At 36.5% G+C, this 17,909-nt stretch overlaps 1 protein-coding gene across 18 annotated transcripts in view; it reads right to left on the bottom strand.

The window, feature by feature from the left end:
• PUM2 (pumilio RNA binding family member 2) overlaps positions 1 to 17,909 on the bottom strand; it is a 73,993-nt gene that overhangs the window by 24,897 nt on the left and 31,187 nt on the right. For 13 of the 18 annotated variants that reach the window (XM_085574495.1, XM_085574497.1, XM_021525344.3 and 10 more), the window contains 8 exons: positions 15,005 to 15,110; positions 14,536 to 14,723; positions 13,750 to 13,922; positions 10,515 to 10,785; positions 10,132 to 10,225; positions 8,161 to 8,286; positions 6,858 to 6,997; positions 5,035 to 5,173 (listed from right to left, as the gene is read on the bottom strand). In XM_085574495.1, the coding sequence (XP_085430621.1) occupies positions 5,035 to 5,173; positions 6,858 to 6,997; positions 8,161 to 8,286; positions 10,132 to 10,225; positions 10,515 to 10,785; positions 13,750 to 13,922; positions 14,536 to 14,723; positions 15,005 to 15,110 (1,237 nt within the window). The remainder of the gene's footprint in view (positions 1 to 5,034; positions 5,174 to 6,857; positions 6,998 to 8,160; positions 8,287 to 10,131; positions 10,226 to 10,514; positions 10,786 to 13,749; positions 13,923 to 14,535; positions 14,724 to 15,004; positions 15,111 to 17,909) is intronic. The other 5 variants (XM_021525340.4, XM_021525342.4, XM_085574498.1 and 2 more) reach the window with 2 other exon arrangements.

Below are 17,909 nucleotides of genomic sequence, written 5' to 3'. Positions count from 1 at the left end.
ATAATAACACATGTTCCTGCACACATTAGCAATGTTTAATTACTGGTACCCACATAATTTCTGCTTTTACTCGTAGCAGGTTCAACTGATAACAACACGTTTTGTTTGTTCCTGCTGTTATCATATAAAACCACTTTTTCTGAACTCAGAACTGGCTAATGCTCACCAGTATTTACTCTGCCCACCTACCCTCTTCAAATTCACAAAACCATGGATAATGCTGTAACTGTTTAAGTATAACTGCAGAAACCGCCCACTGATTTAATGTTTACACCCTTCTGCTCATCTGAAAATAATATACAGATTTTTATGACTTCAAGCCCACAATGTTAACAAGATTATTTTCCAATGCAAAATACCTGAAGGGGGGAAGGGAAGATAACTTACACTTTGCATAAATTAAATTTACTGAAATAAATACTGATGTAGTTTAATATATTAATATTAGATTTTCTAAAATAATTTACTCATGTAACTGCTAAATTTAAAAAATGGAAGCAATTTGCACTTGCTCTTTACATTACAAGATGCCCAAGCCCTCCAGACACTTCTCTGACATTATATGAACCTGTGATCCACCCACAGACAGTACATTTTAAATAAGTAATGATAAGCTAGGTCAATAGCATCTAGATACTGTCACAGAAGGTTCAAGCTATGAATAAAAACTGATGGGTTCATCTCTTTCCAATTTCTTGAAATACATTCTGAACCAAAACAGGCCTCAGCTTTCTACTTAAATCTACCACAACAAAGCAACATAGGACTGACAGTTTGTGAAATTGCTAAAACATTGCTAAGTGCATCTGCAGCCTCAGAAATATAAAATTTTTTGCTTTGATAGCAAAAATAAAATTTCAGAGACCATCTAACATCAGATTAAATAACTGAAGAAGAGCTCTCACAGCAAAACTTAGATCTTCTCCTTTCCACTATTCCACAAATTGTGCTTCATCCCAGAAACCTGAGCACAAATATAGAAATCTTCCCCTGCCTTCTCTCTTATCAGGGATAAGGTGGTGACTTGGCAGATCTCCTCTCCAATTCTCTCTTCCTGTTTCAGTTTTTATTACCTTCCATCACATCATCATCTCTCCCTGTGGCTGTGCTATTTCCCCTCAAAACTAACAATTATCAATCTCACTTCAGTGCCTTCAGATTCAAGTTCACTGTGGTGTTCCCATGCAGTCAGAAAACTGAAACATGCTGTTTCCTAATCAGTTCTTAATCACACCTTTACTTTAGAGTTTAATTGCTCTATCTACACTTACTGTCTCTGGATCAGCAGAGAATGTGAAAGTAAACAATTTAGTTTATAACTATAGTGTTTGGCTGAAATAATTTCTAAATGTCTCCAGAAACCACAGACTCTGAAAAATTTCCTGATTCTTATCTCACAAACTTTGAATACACCTAAAGAATGAGAGGAAGTGAAATTTCTCTTGGCTCATGCAGCTCATCCTTAGTACTGCCCTTACCCATCTAGTAGTGCAACTTCCCTCAGAGATGACATCCAAGTATATGCCAGTTTGCCACTTCTCTCTACACACAGTTTAACAGATGTAACACTCCTTACTACCAACTCAATTATCTGCTCCTTTAAAAATGCCATCCTCTCCCCTCTCCAACTCTGTCCAAAACCTGAACCCCTATAACCTTTTGCTTGTACTGATGAAAACATGCTCAGCCTTATCTCTGCACATTCTCTCACAAATCAAATCCAGAACTCACTATCCAGCCAGTAACCCATTTATCCTTTCTATAATCACTGTACCTTGCCTATGCTGTCTATCTGCCACAGTGAAATTTGAATTCTATTTCATACTACCCACTGCAATGTCACACTTCAAAATCCTCTAGGCAATAAAACAAAAAAATGCTATGCCAACTGACAGAAATTGTTGATTTTAATGCTTTATACCTGGGCGTTATTTCCTAGACTACTCACTTCACATGTCTACCTGCAAGCAAGATGCACCATGACACCTTTACTGTGTGAGCTCCATAAAAAACGAAGTTGTATCTGACCTAGTCAGCACAGTCAGTGGAGCCTCTGGTGGGATCTGGCTGACCTGCTGTTATAGACATCTATTTTAGGGTAAGCTGAGAAGCTCTGCAGTCTCTTTACAGCAACTGCACAAGGGAGATCTCCACTGGACTCCTTAAGACAGCTGAAGTCTCAAGTAGACTCCTGACTTTGGATGATTAAGCCAAGTCTGGAAGTTGCCTCTGATGAGGACTGGTTTTATTCATAAGCAGAATGTATACTAATTGCCCTATGAATGTGGGAATATCCTCTGATACTTTCTTGCACATATATTAGGAAGGAAACACTCTGGTTTTGAAGAATCTTTGTTACTGAATGACTTGCTCAACTAGGACAGGAAGAATTTAAAATGGTATTGTGTAACTTCAATGCAAAATGCATTTCACATTAAGTGGTTTTAAAAAAGAATTTTAAGTTTTACCTTTTATCAGCCTTCCATTACCCAGAGCGGCCTACAGGAAGGCTGGAGACTTTTTACAAGGGCATGAAGTGATAGAACAAGAGGGAATGGCTTCCAACTGAAAGAGGGCAGCTTTGCATTGGATATTAGGAACAAACTTTACTGTGTGGGTGGTGAGGCACTGGAACAGATTGCCCAGATTGCTGTTGGCACCTCACCCCGAAGGTCTTCCAGACCAGGGTGGATGGGGCTCTGAGAAACATGGTCTAGTGGAAGGTTCCCTGTCCACGGCAAGGGGTTACAACGAGATTATCTATAAGGTCCCTTCCAACCCAAACCATTCTATCATTCTATGATTTTCTGAAAGGAGACTTAACAGTGGCATTATGTGAAAAGTAGCTTGGATTTCAAGCACTTTCTCTCTGCATGTAGAATGAGATAGGTATCTTAAGTGACACAGACACCTTCCTAAACAGTTAACAAAGAAACACTTGAAATACCAAATTTAAAAATAAAGCCATTGAATAGTTGGGATAACATTTTTATCAATTTCATCTGACACAAAGGCTGTGACAAGGAGAAAGCAGCTCAAATACCAGGACAGCAGCATGGACAAGCTGAACAATATACTCTGACTTGCTAGTTCACAGTGAAGCCAGACTATAAATATTCTCTCTATAAAGAGTGTTTAAATGCTTGAAACTCAAGTTAGACTTTCACTTTCTCGTAAAACATCCTAGTCCACTGAAACATGAATTCCACATGAAATCTTGTTTATTACATTACATGTGTTGCTCAGTGGTTGTTGTCTGGGATTCACTGAATCACATTTTGGTATCTAGATATTATTTAGTCATCTTGATTCAATTTTATAGTAAGGTAATAGAAAAATGCATCTCTGGAGCCAAACTAATTTTATCCTAAATCAGGAAACTAAAACAGAGGCAGACAAATCAAGTTCTTATTTCTCTTTGCTTATAAATGGAGCCCAAGCATCTGTCTCAAATACAGACACCAAACCCAGTAACAAGATTCCCACATATAAAGGCGTGTATTCACTTCCTCATTCTATATTCTTCTTACCCTAAAAAGAGGAATCACCACTACTCCTATGAGTCACTACAAACCCATCTGATGATGCCTGAAAAAATGTCTTTATATTTTGGGCTCTATTCCCTGTAATAGTGTGGTTGATAAAGCTTAAGTCAGTTGCACACAATTCCTATTACTCAACAGTCTGAAATATATTCAAAAGAATAAAGTTCCTCTCTGGCCATCCAGGCTTGCAGCATCAGACAGGATAAAGCAAGAACCTACAATAGAAACTGAATAAAAAGGCTCTTGCCCTCACAGAAAACCTTTTGGAGCTTGTGGAAGAGAAAAAAAGTCTTCAAGTACCTTCTTCAAAGGACAGGCTCTTGCACTACTGAGGTTATTAAACTCAGTATTACTTTTAATCATCTACCTGGGAGGGGGGAGGTATTTATAGGCTTTACAAACTAGTCTTGAGTTAAGACAGCTACTTCTCCAGATGCAAAGTAAGAACTAGTAAGTAACTATAAACAAATGTACACCACACACCCACTCAAAAAAAAAAAAAAAAAAAAAAAAAAAAAAAAGTCATAGCCAAGCCTTTGAGGCTTGTGCAAAGATGGTTAATTTTTAGGAGAAAGATGCTAAAAGCTGAAGATAACTACTGTATGAGAAGAAATAGAAATTACAGTTACAAAAGAAAACAGATGGGAAAAACACAATAGGCAGTCTGCTCTGCAGCTAAAACCTAAAATGTGCTCAAGGGAGGCCAAGTGCACAATGCAGCCCCAGAGCATGCAGCAAATAACTCTGGCTTGAGGCCGCAGGGTATCTCACAGTGGTGTCGACCAAGGAGAGAACTTGTACAGGTCCAAGGAATGGATCAACATTGTCGAACTTAACTATGTAAGAACCTTAACTTTCATACTGAAGAATACCCAAGTACACTGAAATTGCTCTTGCTCAGGTAACTACCCAACACTTAGATGCAGAACTTCAAGCTAATCACTCCGTAACACACAAACCATTCTTCAGGAAGTCAGAAGCCATGCACACTAAAAGAATCGAAGGCTCCAACCTTTGGAGTGCTTCCAAGGATTTTACGATCTTCAGATATAATCAAGCAGTAATTAAAAAAAAATGTCTTAATTTTGGATTCTGGACTTTAGATATTATTAAGTCCCAAATAAAAGTTATTCTAACAAAACTTAATACTTCCTGTTGCAGAGGAACCAGAGAACAAAAGAATTTTTAAGACAGCTTGTAGTTGCTTCACTATATATGAAATTACCTTGCAAAAATCAATGATATTTCTTGTGCATACATTTGTAACAGCAAATACCGAGAAAATGCTCCAAATAACAAATGCAAGAGGAGTTTCTTGTGCTCTAAAAATACTGTGCCAGTATTTTAAACCAACTGAATAACACAAAGCTATAAAACTCAATTCTAAGCAGCTTATCATAGATGGAACAGGACTTTGTTAATCCATTACCTAATAACACCAATACTCTTACTTTCTGTGAGTCTCTTAATCCACTGGTAACATACATACCTGGCATGCCTGTAGCAAGACCCTGACCAAAAGCCAAAGCTGGATTTGCTGCTGCAGCTGCTGCAAGTGACTCTGCCTGCTGCCCTTGCTGCCCCTGGTTGGGAGTGAGCGGGCGCTGAGTTGCTCCAGCTCGCAGGACCTGGAAAAGGCAGACACAACACTCCTTCCTTAAAGGGTAAGGAAGCCAATCTATTATGTGCTAACAAAGGCCTAGAACAGTTGCTTTGAGTATCTGATGCCTCTCAGCCCTGCTTTTCACTTTGGAAATCCTGCATCTCACTGGTTTCCAGAATATATGCATATAAAGAATAAAAGGTATATACTATTTTGTTGATAAACACGACCATAAAATATCTGCCCTGCTTTGGACATCAGGACTCAAGTATGTTCCATCAATGGTAATGAGTATAAAGGAAGGAAGAAAATCTGTAAGAGTGATACATTTTACAACCTACATTATTTATTACCTGAGTACCTGACCTTCCCTGATAAACACATTTGCTTACATTATTTCCAGGCAACTGCATGATGTAAATCGGAACATTTCAGCACTTGTAGTAACTTGTCTACATAATTAACACTCCACTGCCAACAATGTTGTAAATAATGCACCCACTAAGTTTTAAACATTCACATAACACTCCATCACCATGCAACGCAGGCATATTTCATTATGTTCTGACAGCAAATCTCCGGGAATCTGACGGAAAAGCAATCTAAATTCTTGCAACTACCCTATTTCTCTTGGTTAAAATCAACTTCTTCAGGTCCAAAATAAGGGAGAAATACAACTCACAATATATCCCCACAAAGAACTGTATATGTTATTTGCATAAATTGATATTAATTTTATAGAGAAAACAAAAGAAACTGCAGAGACAATATACATTCAGTTACCAATGCAGGTCACTGATAAAAACAATCAGTAGAAAAATATCTACCTGAACATAAAAACAGTGATGAAACCCCTGGAATTACATGGTATCTCAGACTTCTTGCATAACATTTCTAAGAATGGAATTGAAATTAACCATATTGATGATAAAAATTTTGAAATGTTTACATTCATTCAAGTGAAAAATTATTGTAAAATTTGGGGTTTTCCTTTGTCAAAACTGCCATTCATTTCTACTGAAAATTCATACAATAGTTAAAAAATGTATCCAGAGTAACAACAGAAAATTAGCATTTTTAAAGAAATACTTAAAAGAAACTGAATTTTCAACAAGTTCTTGTAACAATTGCTCACACTTGCTTCATCAAAGCAAAACACCATATGGCACATGGTGATGCTGCAATACAATTAATGTCACAGAAAAATAAGCTGGGCAATCCTTCCTTCCTGTGAAGCAACAAAACTATGGGTAATACATTTATTTCCCTACTTTTTGAAGGGACAAAAAATGTGTAAAATTCAAACTTCCAGCTAATTTACAAAAACATAGATTAGTTTTTTCTCAAGCATAAAAGAAACAATGTCCTACTAAAATTGCCAGAATGTATATTTTCATCGCCTTATGTCAGTTTCCTAGATTAAACTTTACATTAATTTACTACACAGGAAGCATCACCTATACACATAACAGCACAGCAAATGGAAGAAAGGAACCATTTTTAATGCTTAATGTCTTAAGAAACAAGACTGTAAAATAACTTTAACATGGTGTGAGATAGTGACAATGAGTATGGAAATTGAGAGCCTTCAACATTCATTTATAATACAATAAAATGTAACATCTGAATTATGTAAAGTTTTCCAGCATCTGACCCTTACACACTGGAATGTTAAGGTGAGGCACCTCTGCTTTTCATGCTGAACATACCGGTTGCTGTCCCTGCTGTGCCTGAGAAGCTGCTTGCTGATTTGCTGTGGTATTTGCTGCTGCAGCTTGCTGCTGGAATAAATTGGCTGGATACACCCCCCATGGAACACCATAATACTGAGGTGGAACCACAGCAGGACCTAAAACCAGAAAGCATCATTATTCCATCTAGTGCAGTTGCTTAACATACTGTTTGCAGCATCCCTCATTGATCCATCTTCTCATTTTCGTAAGAGAAATCAGTATTAAAAAGAAAGAATTCCCACATTAGCTAAAATGACACGTGAATACAAATAGGCTAATTTTAAAAATTCACACCAAGTCATATCTTCTCTATGAAAAAATTAAAACCCTTGTGAGACTCATATGACAAAGAAAAACCTTAAAGCATTCAGAGTCTGGGTACCAAAGAACATTCAACATCAGTTTTCATGGTTGGACGAAAAAATAATTTCAGAACATCACAGTATGAACAAAATTTATCCTCCTGATAGTGATGTACTTGAGACTTTGATAATCTGCAATTCCTCCTTTCTGTATGATGACCTTGCTTATAAACACTATTGCTTGTGCCTCCCCTGCATATACATGATGCTCTTCAAAGTGGGCACACTTAACTCTTCCAGTCGATTGATAAAGAACCTGTAGAATAATCTCTCTGTATCATGGGGTTGTACATATAAACCATTATTTATGTATGTCTTTTAGTTTTTTTCTACTGCCTTCCCTGTGAAACACCATATGGAAACAAGGGAGTTTTTTTTTTTTAATGTTATGCTCAAGTCTGAGCACTACCTGGGACTTGAATATTCAGTTATGTTGTATCACAGTGATATCTAGTAACTTTTTAAGATATTTTCCTGTGTTTCTCTGTTATCTGGGCCTTTTAGCATGCTGGAGACCATCTTTATTCTCATGCCCACTGGGAATGAGAAAATCTGGAATTAGAAAATTAATGCACTGAGTAAAAATATACAAGGAGAGGCTAAGTGTCACATCTTTTGAAAATAATAAATATTGTCAAAGTCAGATTGACCTTACTAAGGATAAACACTTTTAGGACAGAAAAAAAGCCCTAAATTTTTTAAAGTCCACTGGCAAGAGAAACTTGGAATCCATATATAATAAACCTTTCTAATCTTTTCTATTGTAGTAAGAATTTTCCAAACCGCAGTATTCATTTTTTTTACAAGTCTCTCCTTCCTAGAACTACATTTGCAGAGATAACCAGGACAGATTAGACTTTTTTTCTCTTTTTGTTCAGTTGAATTATCAAGACAGACACTTCTCAGTGTTCAGTTACCTGCTAGGGTAGCTGCTGCAGCTAATCCAGCTGCGGTGTACGGGTCAGTCCCTGGAGGAGCAGCGCTGATAATATATGGGTTTGGCACAAAAGCAGCTGGAGCCAAGCCTGCGGAGAATACGCCTGCTGCAGTAACAAACAGAGTTTCATTACAGCCAACATTCTTAGCAAGCATCATCACATTCACACCACCCAAATCACACAGCCTATCTGTTAAAATCAGAACTGCTTGTACCTTGGAAGCTCTTAAGACCAGGTACATAATTACAGAAAACAACACTTTTATGTCTTCTCATCAGTCCTTTCTTACTAATCCCAAGGCCTAAAAGCTTTGTTTTGTTGGATCTAAAGACTCCAAGGAGATTTATCTCATATGTGTCTATCTATCCTTACACAGAAGGGATTATTCAAAATGGAATTTATCTTGCCCAACTTAACTATCTAAAAGTTAAACTAGTCTTGCAATGAAATCTCTAGCAGACAAGTCATCTAGTGTGTGAATCAGCCAGATGAAATAAACCACTTGCTAGAGACAAAAATCTCTCTTCACTGACAATCAGGAAAAAATTTAACCAGATAGTTAAAGTCAGATACCTAGCTTTTAAACAGTCACATGTGAATACTAATCTTACTTCCCAAGAATCATAATTTGATATAGGAATTGTAATGGAAGGAGACAACTGCAGAAACTGCAGCAAACAAAGCATCATCACCCAGTGTTTCCCCAGTCAGTCGGGTTCACATACTTTATCCAACACTGACTCAGCAAGCAAGGCACATCAAACTATGTCCCTCCTTCCAAATATTTTTTGATAGTTTTCTATTAATAAGCACATGAGAAGAGGCTGCATTTTAAAAAGAAAATTTTCATGTAACTACTCAAGTCAGCACTTCATACAAAGCAGAGGCTTCTCCAAAGTTTAGAAGTCCAAGACAGGACCTGTGGAGTCACACAAACCTCTCAATCTGCCACGTTTCTGGGCTCTCAGCCTGTATTTGTGAAGAACTGCCACTTTTCAATCCCAGCTATAGGCTGCTGATCCCAGTCTGAGCAGACCTCACAACCTACCTAAACAACAAGCTGGTAGGAAAACTTATTTGCAGGAGAGCATGGACACAAGGCACTGCAGATACCTCCTACTTCTGCCTGCCTTTCTGATCCTAAGAATCCTTTTTTTCTCACAGAGGAAAGACATTTGTGCACACATCTCAACAATCCAGTGGAACTGGGGAGGGTAGAAATTTTAAGCCCCAACTATCGCCATTCCTTAAACAAGGAATTGTTTCTATGTGTGTTCCAACTTCCTTCACCTAAACACCAACAGCTTCCCCACAGTGGAACATAAAATTGATGTCACTGAAATGAAGGCTCCTTGTTGAGTTGCAGCTCATGAAGAACTTGATGTATTTAACTAATTCACCGAACTAAAGGCACTGAAAAAATGCCTACTAAAGAATTAGCTCATTAGGGTACCTGCAAGAAGAAAGAGTTGTTTAAATGGCTCCATTAACATGGAAAAATTAAAACTTAATCAACACAACAGTATGATTTCAAAATTCTACTCTACAATGGTTTTTAACTGGATTACTGAAAATACTAAACTGCAACAGAATCTTAGAATTGCATACTGGTTTTTAGTATATAAAGCTAGTGTTTCTATTACTGCTTATAGCAGTATGCATTTTTAACTTTCACTCCCATCAACATTCAACTACTATGCTACAGAAGCAAATATAAATTTTATTTCTTTGTATACAACTGTCCAAAGGGGAAAATTTACAACAGAAAGCCTACATTAAGGACAGTACAGTCATAGGCAGTCATTCTGAGCAGTTCTCATGAGAACACTGCAAGAAGCCAAGTGATCAGTATCTATTTGAATGAGAAGACTGGATAAATTGAAAGGAGTCTATCAAAGCAACACACCCACTTTTGCCAGGGACACATGCTGCATTATACAGAAACCTCACCTATGTGTGGCTGCTGAGCTGCAGCCAGTGCATATTGCTGCTGTTGGGCTGCTGTCAACTGCTGAACAGTCAGAGCATTAGTCCTCTGGAAAAGCTATTGGGGGAAAAAAGAGAAAATATTCATTTCAGTTTTCAAAAGTCAGGGCTATAATTGGATTTGCTTACTGAAAAACAACGTCAAACCAACTTCTGTAACAAAGTTACTAAAGTTACTAAACTAGAAAATTATGCAACAATATTATTCTAGATTAATTATTAATTATAGTTATTCGCCCTTGACTAAGTCACAAAATAATAGTCAATGCATTGCATGTTGAAATGACTGATTGTCAAGAGGATAATCAACAACTTAAAGGATCAATTTTCCACATTCCATTACTAACCTGCTGCTGAGAATTGTAGTCAAAAAGTCCTACAGTAGCTCCTGAAGAGTCCATTTGTACCTGATTGCCAGGATAGTCAAACTGTAGAGAATCAAGACCAACTTGTTCCATGGCATCTAGATTCTGATTTTCTGGGTTTGAAAATTCTTCTACCAGAGGCTTGTGAGCTGCAGGATTGGGAAGAGGACCTAATCCTTCTGTGGTGCTGGGATTGGGGCCCAGGCGTTCAGCTACTTCTGTTGGGGAGGCCTGTCGACTTCCAGGGGTACGACTGTTCAGAAGAAATTTAAGACAGACTCTTCAGTCTTAAATAAAGCTGTCCAAGGACAGAGTACAGTATTTCTACCTTCAAAGCAGCTCTGAACTCAAGAGACTTTACAAACAGAAGGGACAGACTGATTTTAACATTTTCAACCAGCATGCGCATTGATGGCTCAAGATAAAGGATGCATTGAACTCTAAAGCATAATTTTATTTGGTTTTCTCTTGTAAGTTTAAGACTGACTATAGAGCTCTTCAAATCACTTGTGAGAAAAACAAACTGATCTGTGAGGTTGTTTTGTGGTCACCTGCAAATTTTCAAATGCCTCTTTATTGTATTTTGGTAGTGACAAGAAATGTACTGTAGAGAAATTTAAATAAAGAAATTGGCTAAGGGCATCTCACACCACAGAACCGAAAGACTCAGCAAAATTTCAATTGGAAAAGGCAAACATACAATATAGCAACCATTTTTAACAACTGAAAAGCAAGCAATATATTTTTACCTTGAGTAAAATAAACGAATAACCACTTCATTTAGCATGTGACTGAAACATTTAATTTCCTACACAACTCATTTAATAGACTATACTGATGATTGGTGGGGAAAACGTGTTCCTAATGTAACACTGAATAGAATATACAATATCAAAGATACAATAATATATACAAAGCTGAATTGCTCTCTCATCTGACTGGCAGTCTACAGGGGACTTTTTGTACATCTATAAACACCTACAAGCAAATTGATGAGGTGAGATGTCAACAGAGTAACATCCTAAAGAGATTCCAACACTATTTGGTTAGATTTAGTATACTTTAATTTGGAGTGGTATCCCACTTTCTGTGGGAAGCCATATTGTTTAGACTATCAGTTTTTACAGGCAAAAATCTAGGTTAACGACTAGGAAAGAGTTGTGTGACAAAATCTATGATCTACTAACATTATTGCATTGGCAGAACTTTGTGATTATATACTGTTTCTCAGGAAATGCAGAACTTCTAGTTTAGTTGGCTTTACTTGTGAAAACTAGGCTCAAATTCCAAATGTCATCTTGCAGGAAGAACCTATGTTTATTGCAGCAGTACAGTGCCAGACCAGTCTGCTGTACTGCTAGCTCTAGGTCAGAGACACAGCCTCAGTATTATCTGTTCTGCTTCCTCTTCAGGGCTCCAGAGCCAAAGTATCTCTTCCTCACTGAAGCCCATGACTAATGCAAAGAAATCTACTAGCACTTGAATGGAATGGCTGATAACAACACCTAAGTCTGTACAGCTAGAAATCAGCCTTTTAGGGTGTTTATTGCAGCAACACTGTATGATTTATTACTCTAGACAAAATATGTCAAAGAAAGGAGCAGGTTTTTGACAAGAGGTTTTTTTAATGTAAAAATCAACCTCATGAGGATTGTATGGAACATGTTGGCTTACCATCTAAGTATCCTAGCAAGCAACCATGTCTTGCTGCAAACTTGAGTTTAAAGCCCTTTAATATTCCCTATTTTTCCCAAGTGAAATACAGCATCAACAAAGTGAAGAACAAAAGGAAAAAAGGCAGTTATTTCAGTACATACTTAGTTTAAAAATGCCACAAGTACAATAAAAATACAATGAGGAGGACAGGATGAAATTTCTTGTTAATACTTATGGTTAGATAATACAGGTTGCTCCTTACATTGGTGCTGTTCTGTTGCTATAGTTAAAGTTGTGTCAATACTTCAATTATAAACCTCTGTTTTGGAGGGTTCTATACCACCACTTAATATGGCCCATTTCATTTAGATGGCCTTATTTTTTTTTTATTTTTCTGAGAGGTTTACTGGCTTTGGATGCTTTTTTGCATTTGTGTATTTTTCAATAACTTCTCTCTTTAAATGAAATACAAAGTACTTCACAAACACCTATTTCAAAATTGAAATAGATACTGGTAAAGAAAAGCCGGACAGAAGTTATTCTGTATTTGCTATGGGTAAAAACGAAGGTAACTTTGTTTACTGTGCATATTGCAGCACACAACTGAAAGGAGCCAATGTGAGCTCTCTGGTATGCTTAGCATTGTATTATTTTCAAGGATATGTCTTGAAAAATAGACCTCAAGAATCTCTCTTTAGCCTCAGGTAATACATTTTTAAAATGGTAGGAAATACTTACGTATGGGATTCAAACATGCATTTTAATATACTAGTTCAGTAATGAACTAATGAAACCACAACTATCTGGTCATGTTCATCACATTAATACAAATTTATGAGCAGAACTCTAGTTCTCTATCTTTTTAATTCTTCTGTATGACACTTACAAATGCATCACAGTCATTCAAGAAAGAAGGATCAGCCCTTAAAAAATACCCAATTTAAAATACAGTTCAGTGTTAGAAAAAAAAAAAAACCAAACAGACTGGCTCTCCTGTCATATAAGAGGTCACTGTTCAGAAGCTTGAGCTTGGTCCAGTCTATTTTTCCCTATAAAAACAACCAAACCACAACACCATTCCTTGGGTGACAATTATGTGAATAGGAAAATACACTGCTGCACCTTAATTGAAGATTTATGGGGAGATGATTAGTTGTGTTAGGCTGTGGTATCCACTAGCAAAATCGGAAGGAAAGTTAAAATTCTGTAGGACTTACTCTCTACAACACTCAGATGCAAAAGAGCATTAAAAAGAAGCAGAGAGAGAAAGAAATTTAGTTTAACATTAAAAGGGTTAAAGTTTTCATCCCTCTTTAATGCACCACATTCAGAAGGTACCCATTTACTTTTAATAGTTACTGTGTTAAGATGAATTTGTCTCATGAGAAGTGACACACACATTAATGACATCCTAAGAAACATGTGGCACAGTGGGAAAGACTTGCGAGGGGAAGAATCAGTCTGCAGCTGGGTAATGTTTGAAGCTGACACACAAACCAGAACTGTAATAATGCCCTTAAGAGACATGCTTGTCTTCTTGAGAAACAGTTTAAAAGCTTACTTAAAATCTTTGCAATCGGCATCCATTCCATTTGGCAAACCTCTGCCATTTATTTTAGTAACATCCTCATCATCTCCTTGTTTAAGATCTCTGTTTTTGTCCTCCTCAAATGGAGAAGCCTTGCCTTTCTGATCTCCTTTCTCAGGTCCATCTGTTTCAGCATCTCTAGTGCCCTGAGGAAAAAGAATCTGTTTGATTCTGAATATTGAACAGAACACAATAGGAGCACCACAAGGTGACCTAGTTCTACACTACAGTGCACGTAAACAATACAAACAGTTTGTTGTCAATGAAATTGCATTTGGTGGGTCACTTGATCGTCAAGTTTCAACCACATGCAATTAATAACTGCCAAAATGTGAAAAGGAATGCCAAGATTTATAATGGAAGAGCTAACTCAACCTTAACTATAGCGGTGCTGTTAAAGCAGTAACACTTTGAATTAGAGAAATGTTTATATTATACAATTAAAACATCCAGTTATAAAACAAACCCACATGAAAACACAGAAGATCTACAATAAAGCTCATCACACATTTTAAATTAAGCTATTTGAAATATTTTTCCTACTTTTAAATAAAATTTTTAGGAAAGCACTTTAAGACAGCTATTTAGTTAAGATTCCCAAACCACTTCCCTCTTCTGCCCCCTCCAACCAAAGAAGAGAGACAGCAACTACTTCCTTCTAAAGAGTTAAAAATTAAAAACAAAGAGAATAGGAAATATAACCATGTAATAAAGACCATAGTGGGTAACCAGGCAAGCTTAACACACTGCATTACTTACAAAAGCTCCTTTCCTAAACCGGGAATCCAATTTATCAGCTGGAGAGGAACTTAACACATATTCTACCATGCTCACTCCAAGGCCACCACTTTCTGATCGTGGAGACAATACAGCATTTACTTCACTGTTTCCATGAAAACCCTGTCCAGGCTTTCTCTGTACCATAATAGGCTGGGACATAGAATGGTCTGTTAAAAACAAACAAATAAATAAAATAATAGTATTTTTTAAAATGCAACATGCAAAGTTTGTGCATTTCATTACAACATCAATATTAAGATAAAAAATGATATAATAAATCCAAATCGTGGTTTCAAGAAGTGTTTTTGAAATACAATCACCATGCAGTATACATTTTCAAAACTAAAATGAGAGGAAAGTAAAATGTAGTATTCAGTTACAAAATTTGCTTTGAATAACATTCAGTAATCATGACTGATTTTTCAGTACATATACAACAATCACTTACGAGGAGTTCCCCATGCAGTCTCTCTCCACTCGTCACCAAGGAATATCCCTTTTTGTCCATCTTTTGCTGAATCATCAGGTTCCCAAAACTTTTTGGCAGGTAAAAGCTGTTAAAAAAGAAGATGGTTGTATTTAAATATGGTTACAGATGGGCAAAAATAACAAAAGGATATTAAGAGTAATAAGAGTAATCAGTTTTACATAATGGAATCATAGAATGGTTTGGGTTGGAAGGGATCTTAAAGATCATCTAAGTCTACCTTCCCTGCCATGGGCAGGATTGCCACTCCAACCTGGTCTTGAACACTTCTATGAATAGGGCAGTGACACCTTCTCTATACAACCTGTTCCAGTGCCTCACCACTCACACAGTAAAATAATTCTTCCTTATATCTAATCAAAAATCTCTCCTCTTTTAATTTAAAACCATGTTCCCTCATTCTACTATCTGCCCTTGTAAAAATTTGCTCTGCTTCTTTTTTTTGTAAAAAAGGAATTGCTAAAATAACCCCAACAGTATCGAGATTCTGAAGTTATGAGGAAGAAATATAGACTATAGAAGCAGCTGTGAAAAAAGCAAATTAAATTAATCCCTGTATTAAGTCAAGACAATCTTCTCAGAAGCTTTAACTAACAGTGCCTTCCTGCCAAAGACTCAGAAGTTTGGCTGTTAACTAATACTGTGATAACCAGAAAGAGCAGCAGTTCACTGAGAACTTATCTTCACTTGGAAATGCATCATGTTCCAAATTTTAGAAAGTGACTAAAATATATGGTAGCAAGTCCTTATGGTCCTTTAGACCATAGGGCTGTTAAAAATCTGTGACATTCATATGTGAAGTTCCAAATACCAACACTGTTATTTAGATGTATGTTTTTTTTCATTCCTACTTGTAAAACAGAAGGTGTCATGTTAGACCAGTACCTCTTGTACTGTCTTCAACAACAGAAAGACTTAGACATGACAGAACCACCACACAAACAAGAATTCCTCAAATACAAGCATCCTTTTTGCTTTGATTTTACTAGTTTATTCCTGTACCTTTCCCCAACAGCTGCCAAACTCTACATTTCATATTTTCCCTGTATGTAACTAATGTATCCTTAGACAGAATAAGTACTTTACAAGGTACATCAACAGAAAGTAAAGTTAGAACAACTTGCAAAATGTAGGGAAGAAGAAAGCTGCACAATCCATCAGATTCTGCATAATATAATGCTGTATTTAGAATTTTAAATTTTGTGGAATTAGAAAAGACCAAATGTAATCTGATAAAGCTGTCTGCAAATATGTACATTCTGGAAATTTGCTTCTTCTGTAACTTAACTGAGTAAAAAACCCTTCTGAACCTCACAGGTGGTTAGTATGAGCCTTGATGAAACCACTAACAGGAGTCTATATAATACAGATATTTCTTAAATAAATTTCAGTGGGACACTGAGCTTGTGAAAACAGCCTCAAAAGGAGAAGGGTAAGACTGCCTCTTGCAGGCCCCAGTATTAAGAGTGCAACAAGAGCTCCTCAAGACAAGTTTAACGCTGAAGCATTTTACTTTATCTAAAGAACCTTGCTTTTGGGAATCATATTTTATTTTAAATGCCATCTAAGCCAATTTCAAATATGTGTCCAGTTGAGAGCTTTGAAACACCTAAGTGAAGGTGTCACCACCTAACACAATCCTGTCAGAATAAAATAGATCTAATAATATCTCAAGTGCTATAAAATAAGAATTACCTGAAGTATGCTTACCCTGGAATTAGTAAATTCCACTATCAGACAGGTATGTTCAGACAACTCAGTGTTAAGAACAATAAGTGAATTTAGAGCAGAAGACACTGCAATACTGGTTTTGATATCAAAAGTCATTCATATGATTTGTATGAGAGGAAAAATTGTCTCCTGGTAGAAAGAAGCAATAATCTTCACTGCAAAGGTACAAGTTGTTTTGGGGGGTATTTTGCTGCTGCTGCTGTTTGAGTTTTTTTAAGGTTTGTTTTGGCTTTTTGAGGTTTGCCCCTTTTTCTTCTTTTGTAAGCTACTTACTCTTAAATTTCAAACAAATAAATTCAACTTTCAGTCTGCAGGCATTTTATTACACAAAGAACGTAAAGTATCTTTAACACAAAATATAACGCATGATCCATACCAAGAGGCTAAATTTAAACTACGGAAGATGAAACAGATTTACTGAAATTATTTTCATAAAATTTCTACAAAACAAAGTCCCTTGAATACTTAAATAAATGCAATTTTACTAAATTTACAATATTGCAACTCCCTGAGAGACACTGATTTAGATTTAATATTTATTTTGACAGATGGGTATAACATACACTATGCTCTTTTTAAATGAATGTAGTAGCTCTTGGCTTGTCAAATAAACAGCCCTATCAGTTGGCAATTCTTCTAATTGTACAATTAAGTACTTTTCAGAAAAATTAAACAGACGGGAACAACAACGTGTTTGATTAGTTCTACCGAAAAAGACTTAATCTAGAAGTCATCTCAAATCAATACAGATGGTTAAAATCATTGTGCTTTACTCTTTGATAGCATGTGTTTTCCTCAACAGTTTCTCTATTCAGTGCAATAAAACACAAACTTTACAAAGATACATCCAATTATAAGTAAAAATAATGGAGAAGGTTGTATTTCTTACTAAACTCTCTCCCAAAAGTACACTAAAATGTGTCCTTTCCAGTACCAGCACTGATCCCTGTTAGGAGTCTGCCAGACAAACAAAGCTCTTTACCACACACAAATAGTAACAAGCAGCTATATGAACTCTGCCTCTTAACCAGCTCTCTGATATGAAACTGCACAGTCTCCATTGCTGACTCCTGAAATAAGGATTTTTAAATAATTTTTTAAAATTTATTTTTAGGATCAGAAGTAATTCCTACAG

Source organism: Lonchura striata, chromosome 3 (genome assembly GCF_050655825.1).
Source record: "Lonchura striata isolate lonStrDom1 chromosome 3, ASM5065582v1, whole genome shotgun sequence".
NCBI classification, from domain to species: Eukaryota; Metazoa; Chordata; class Aves; order Passeriformes; family Estrildidae; genus Lonchura; species Lonchura striata.
The sequence above is the reverse complement of the archived record's forward strand: the minus strand, read 5'-3'. Positions and strand labels throughout refer to the sequence as shown.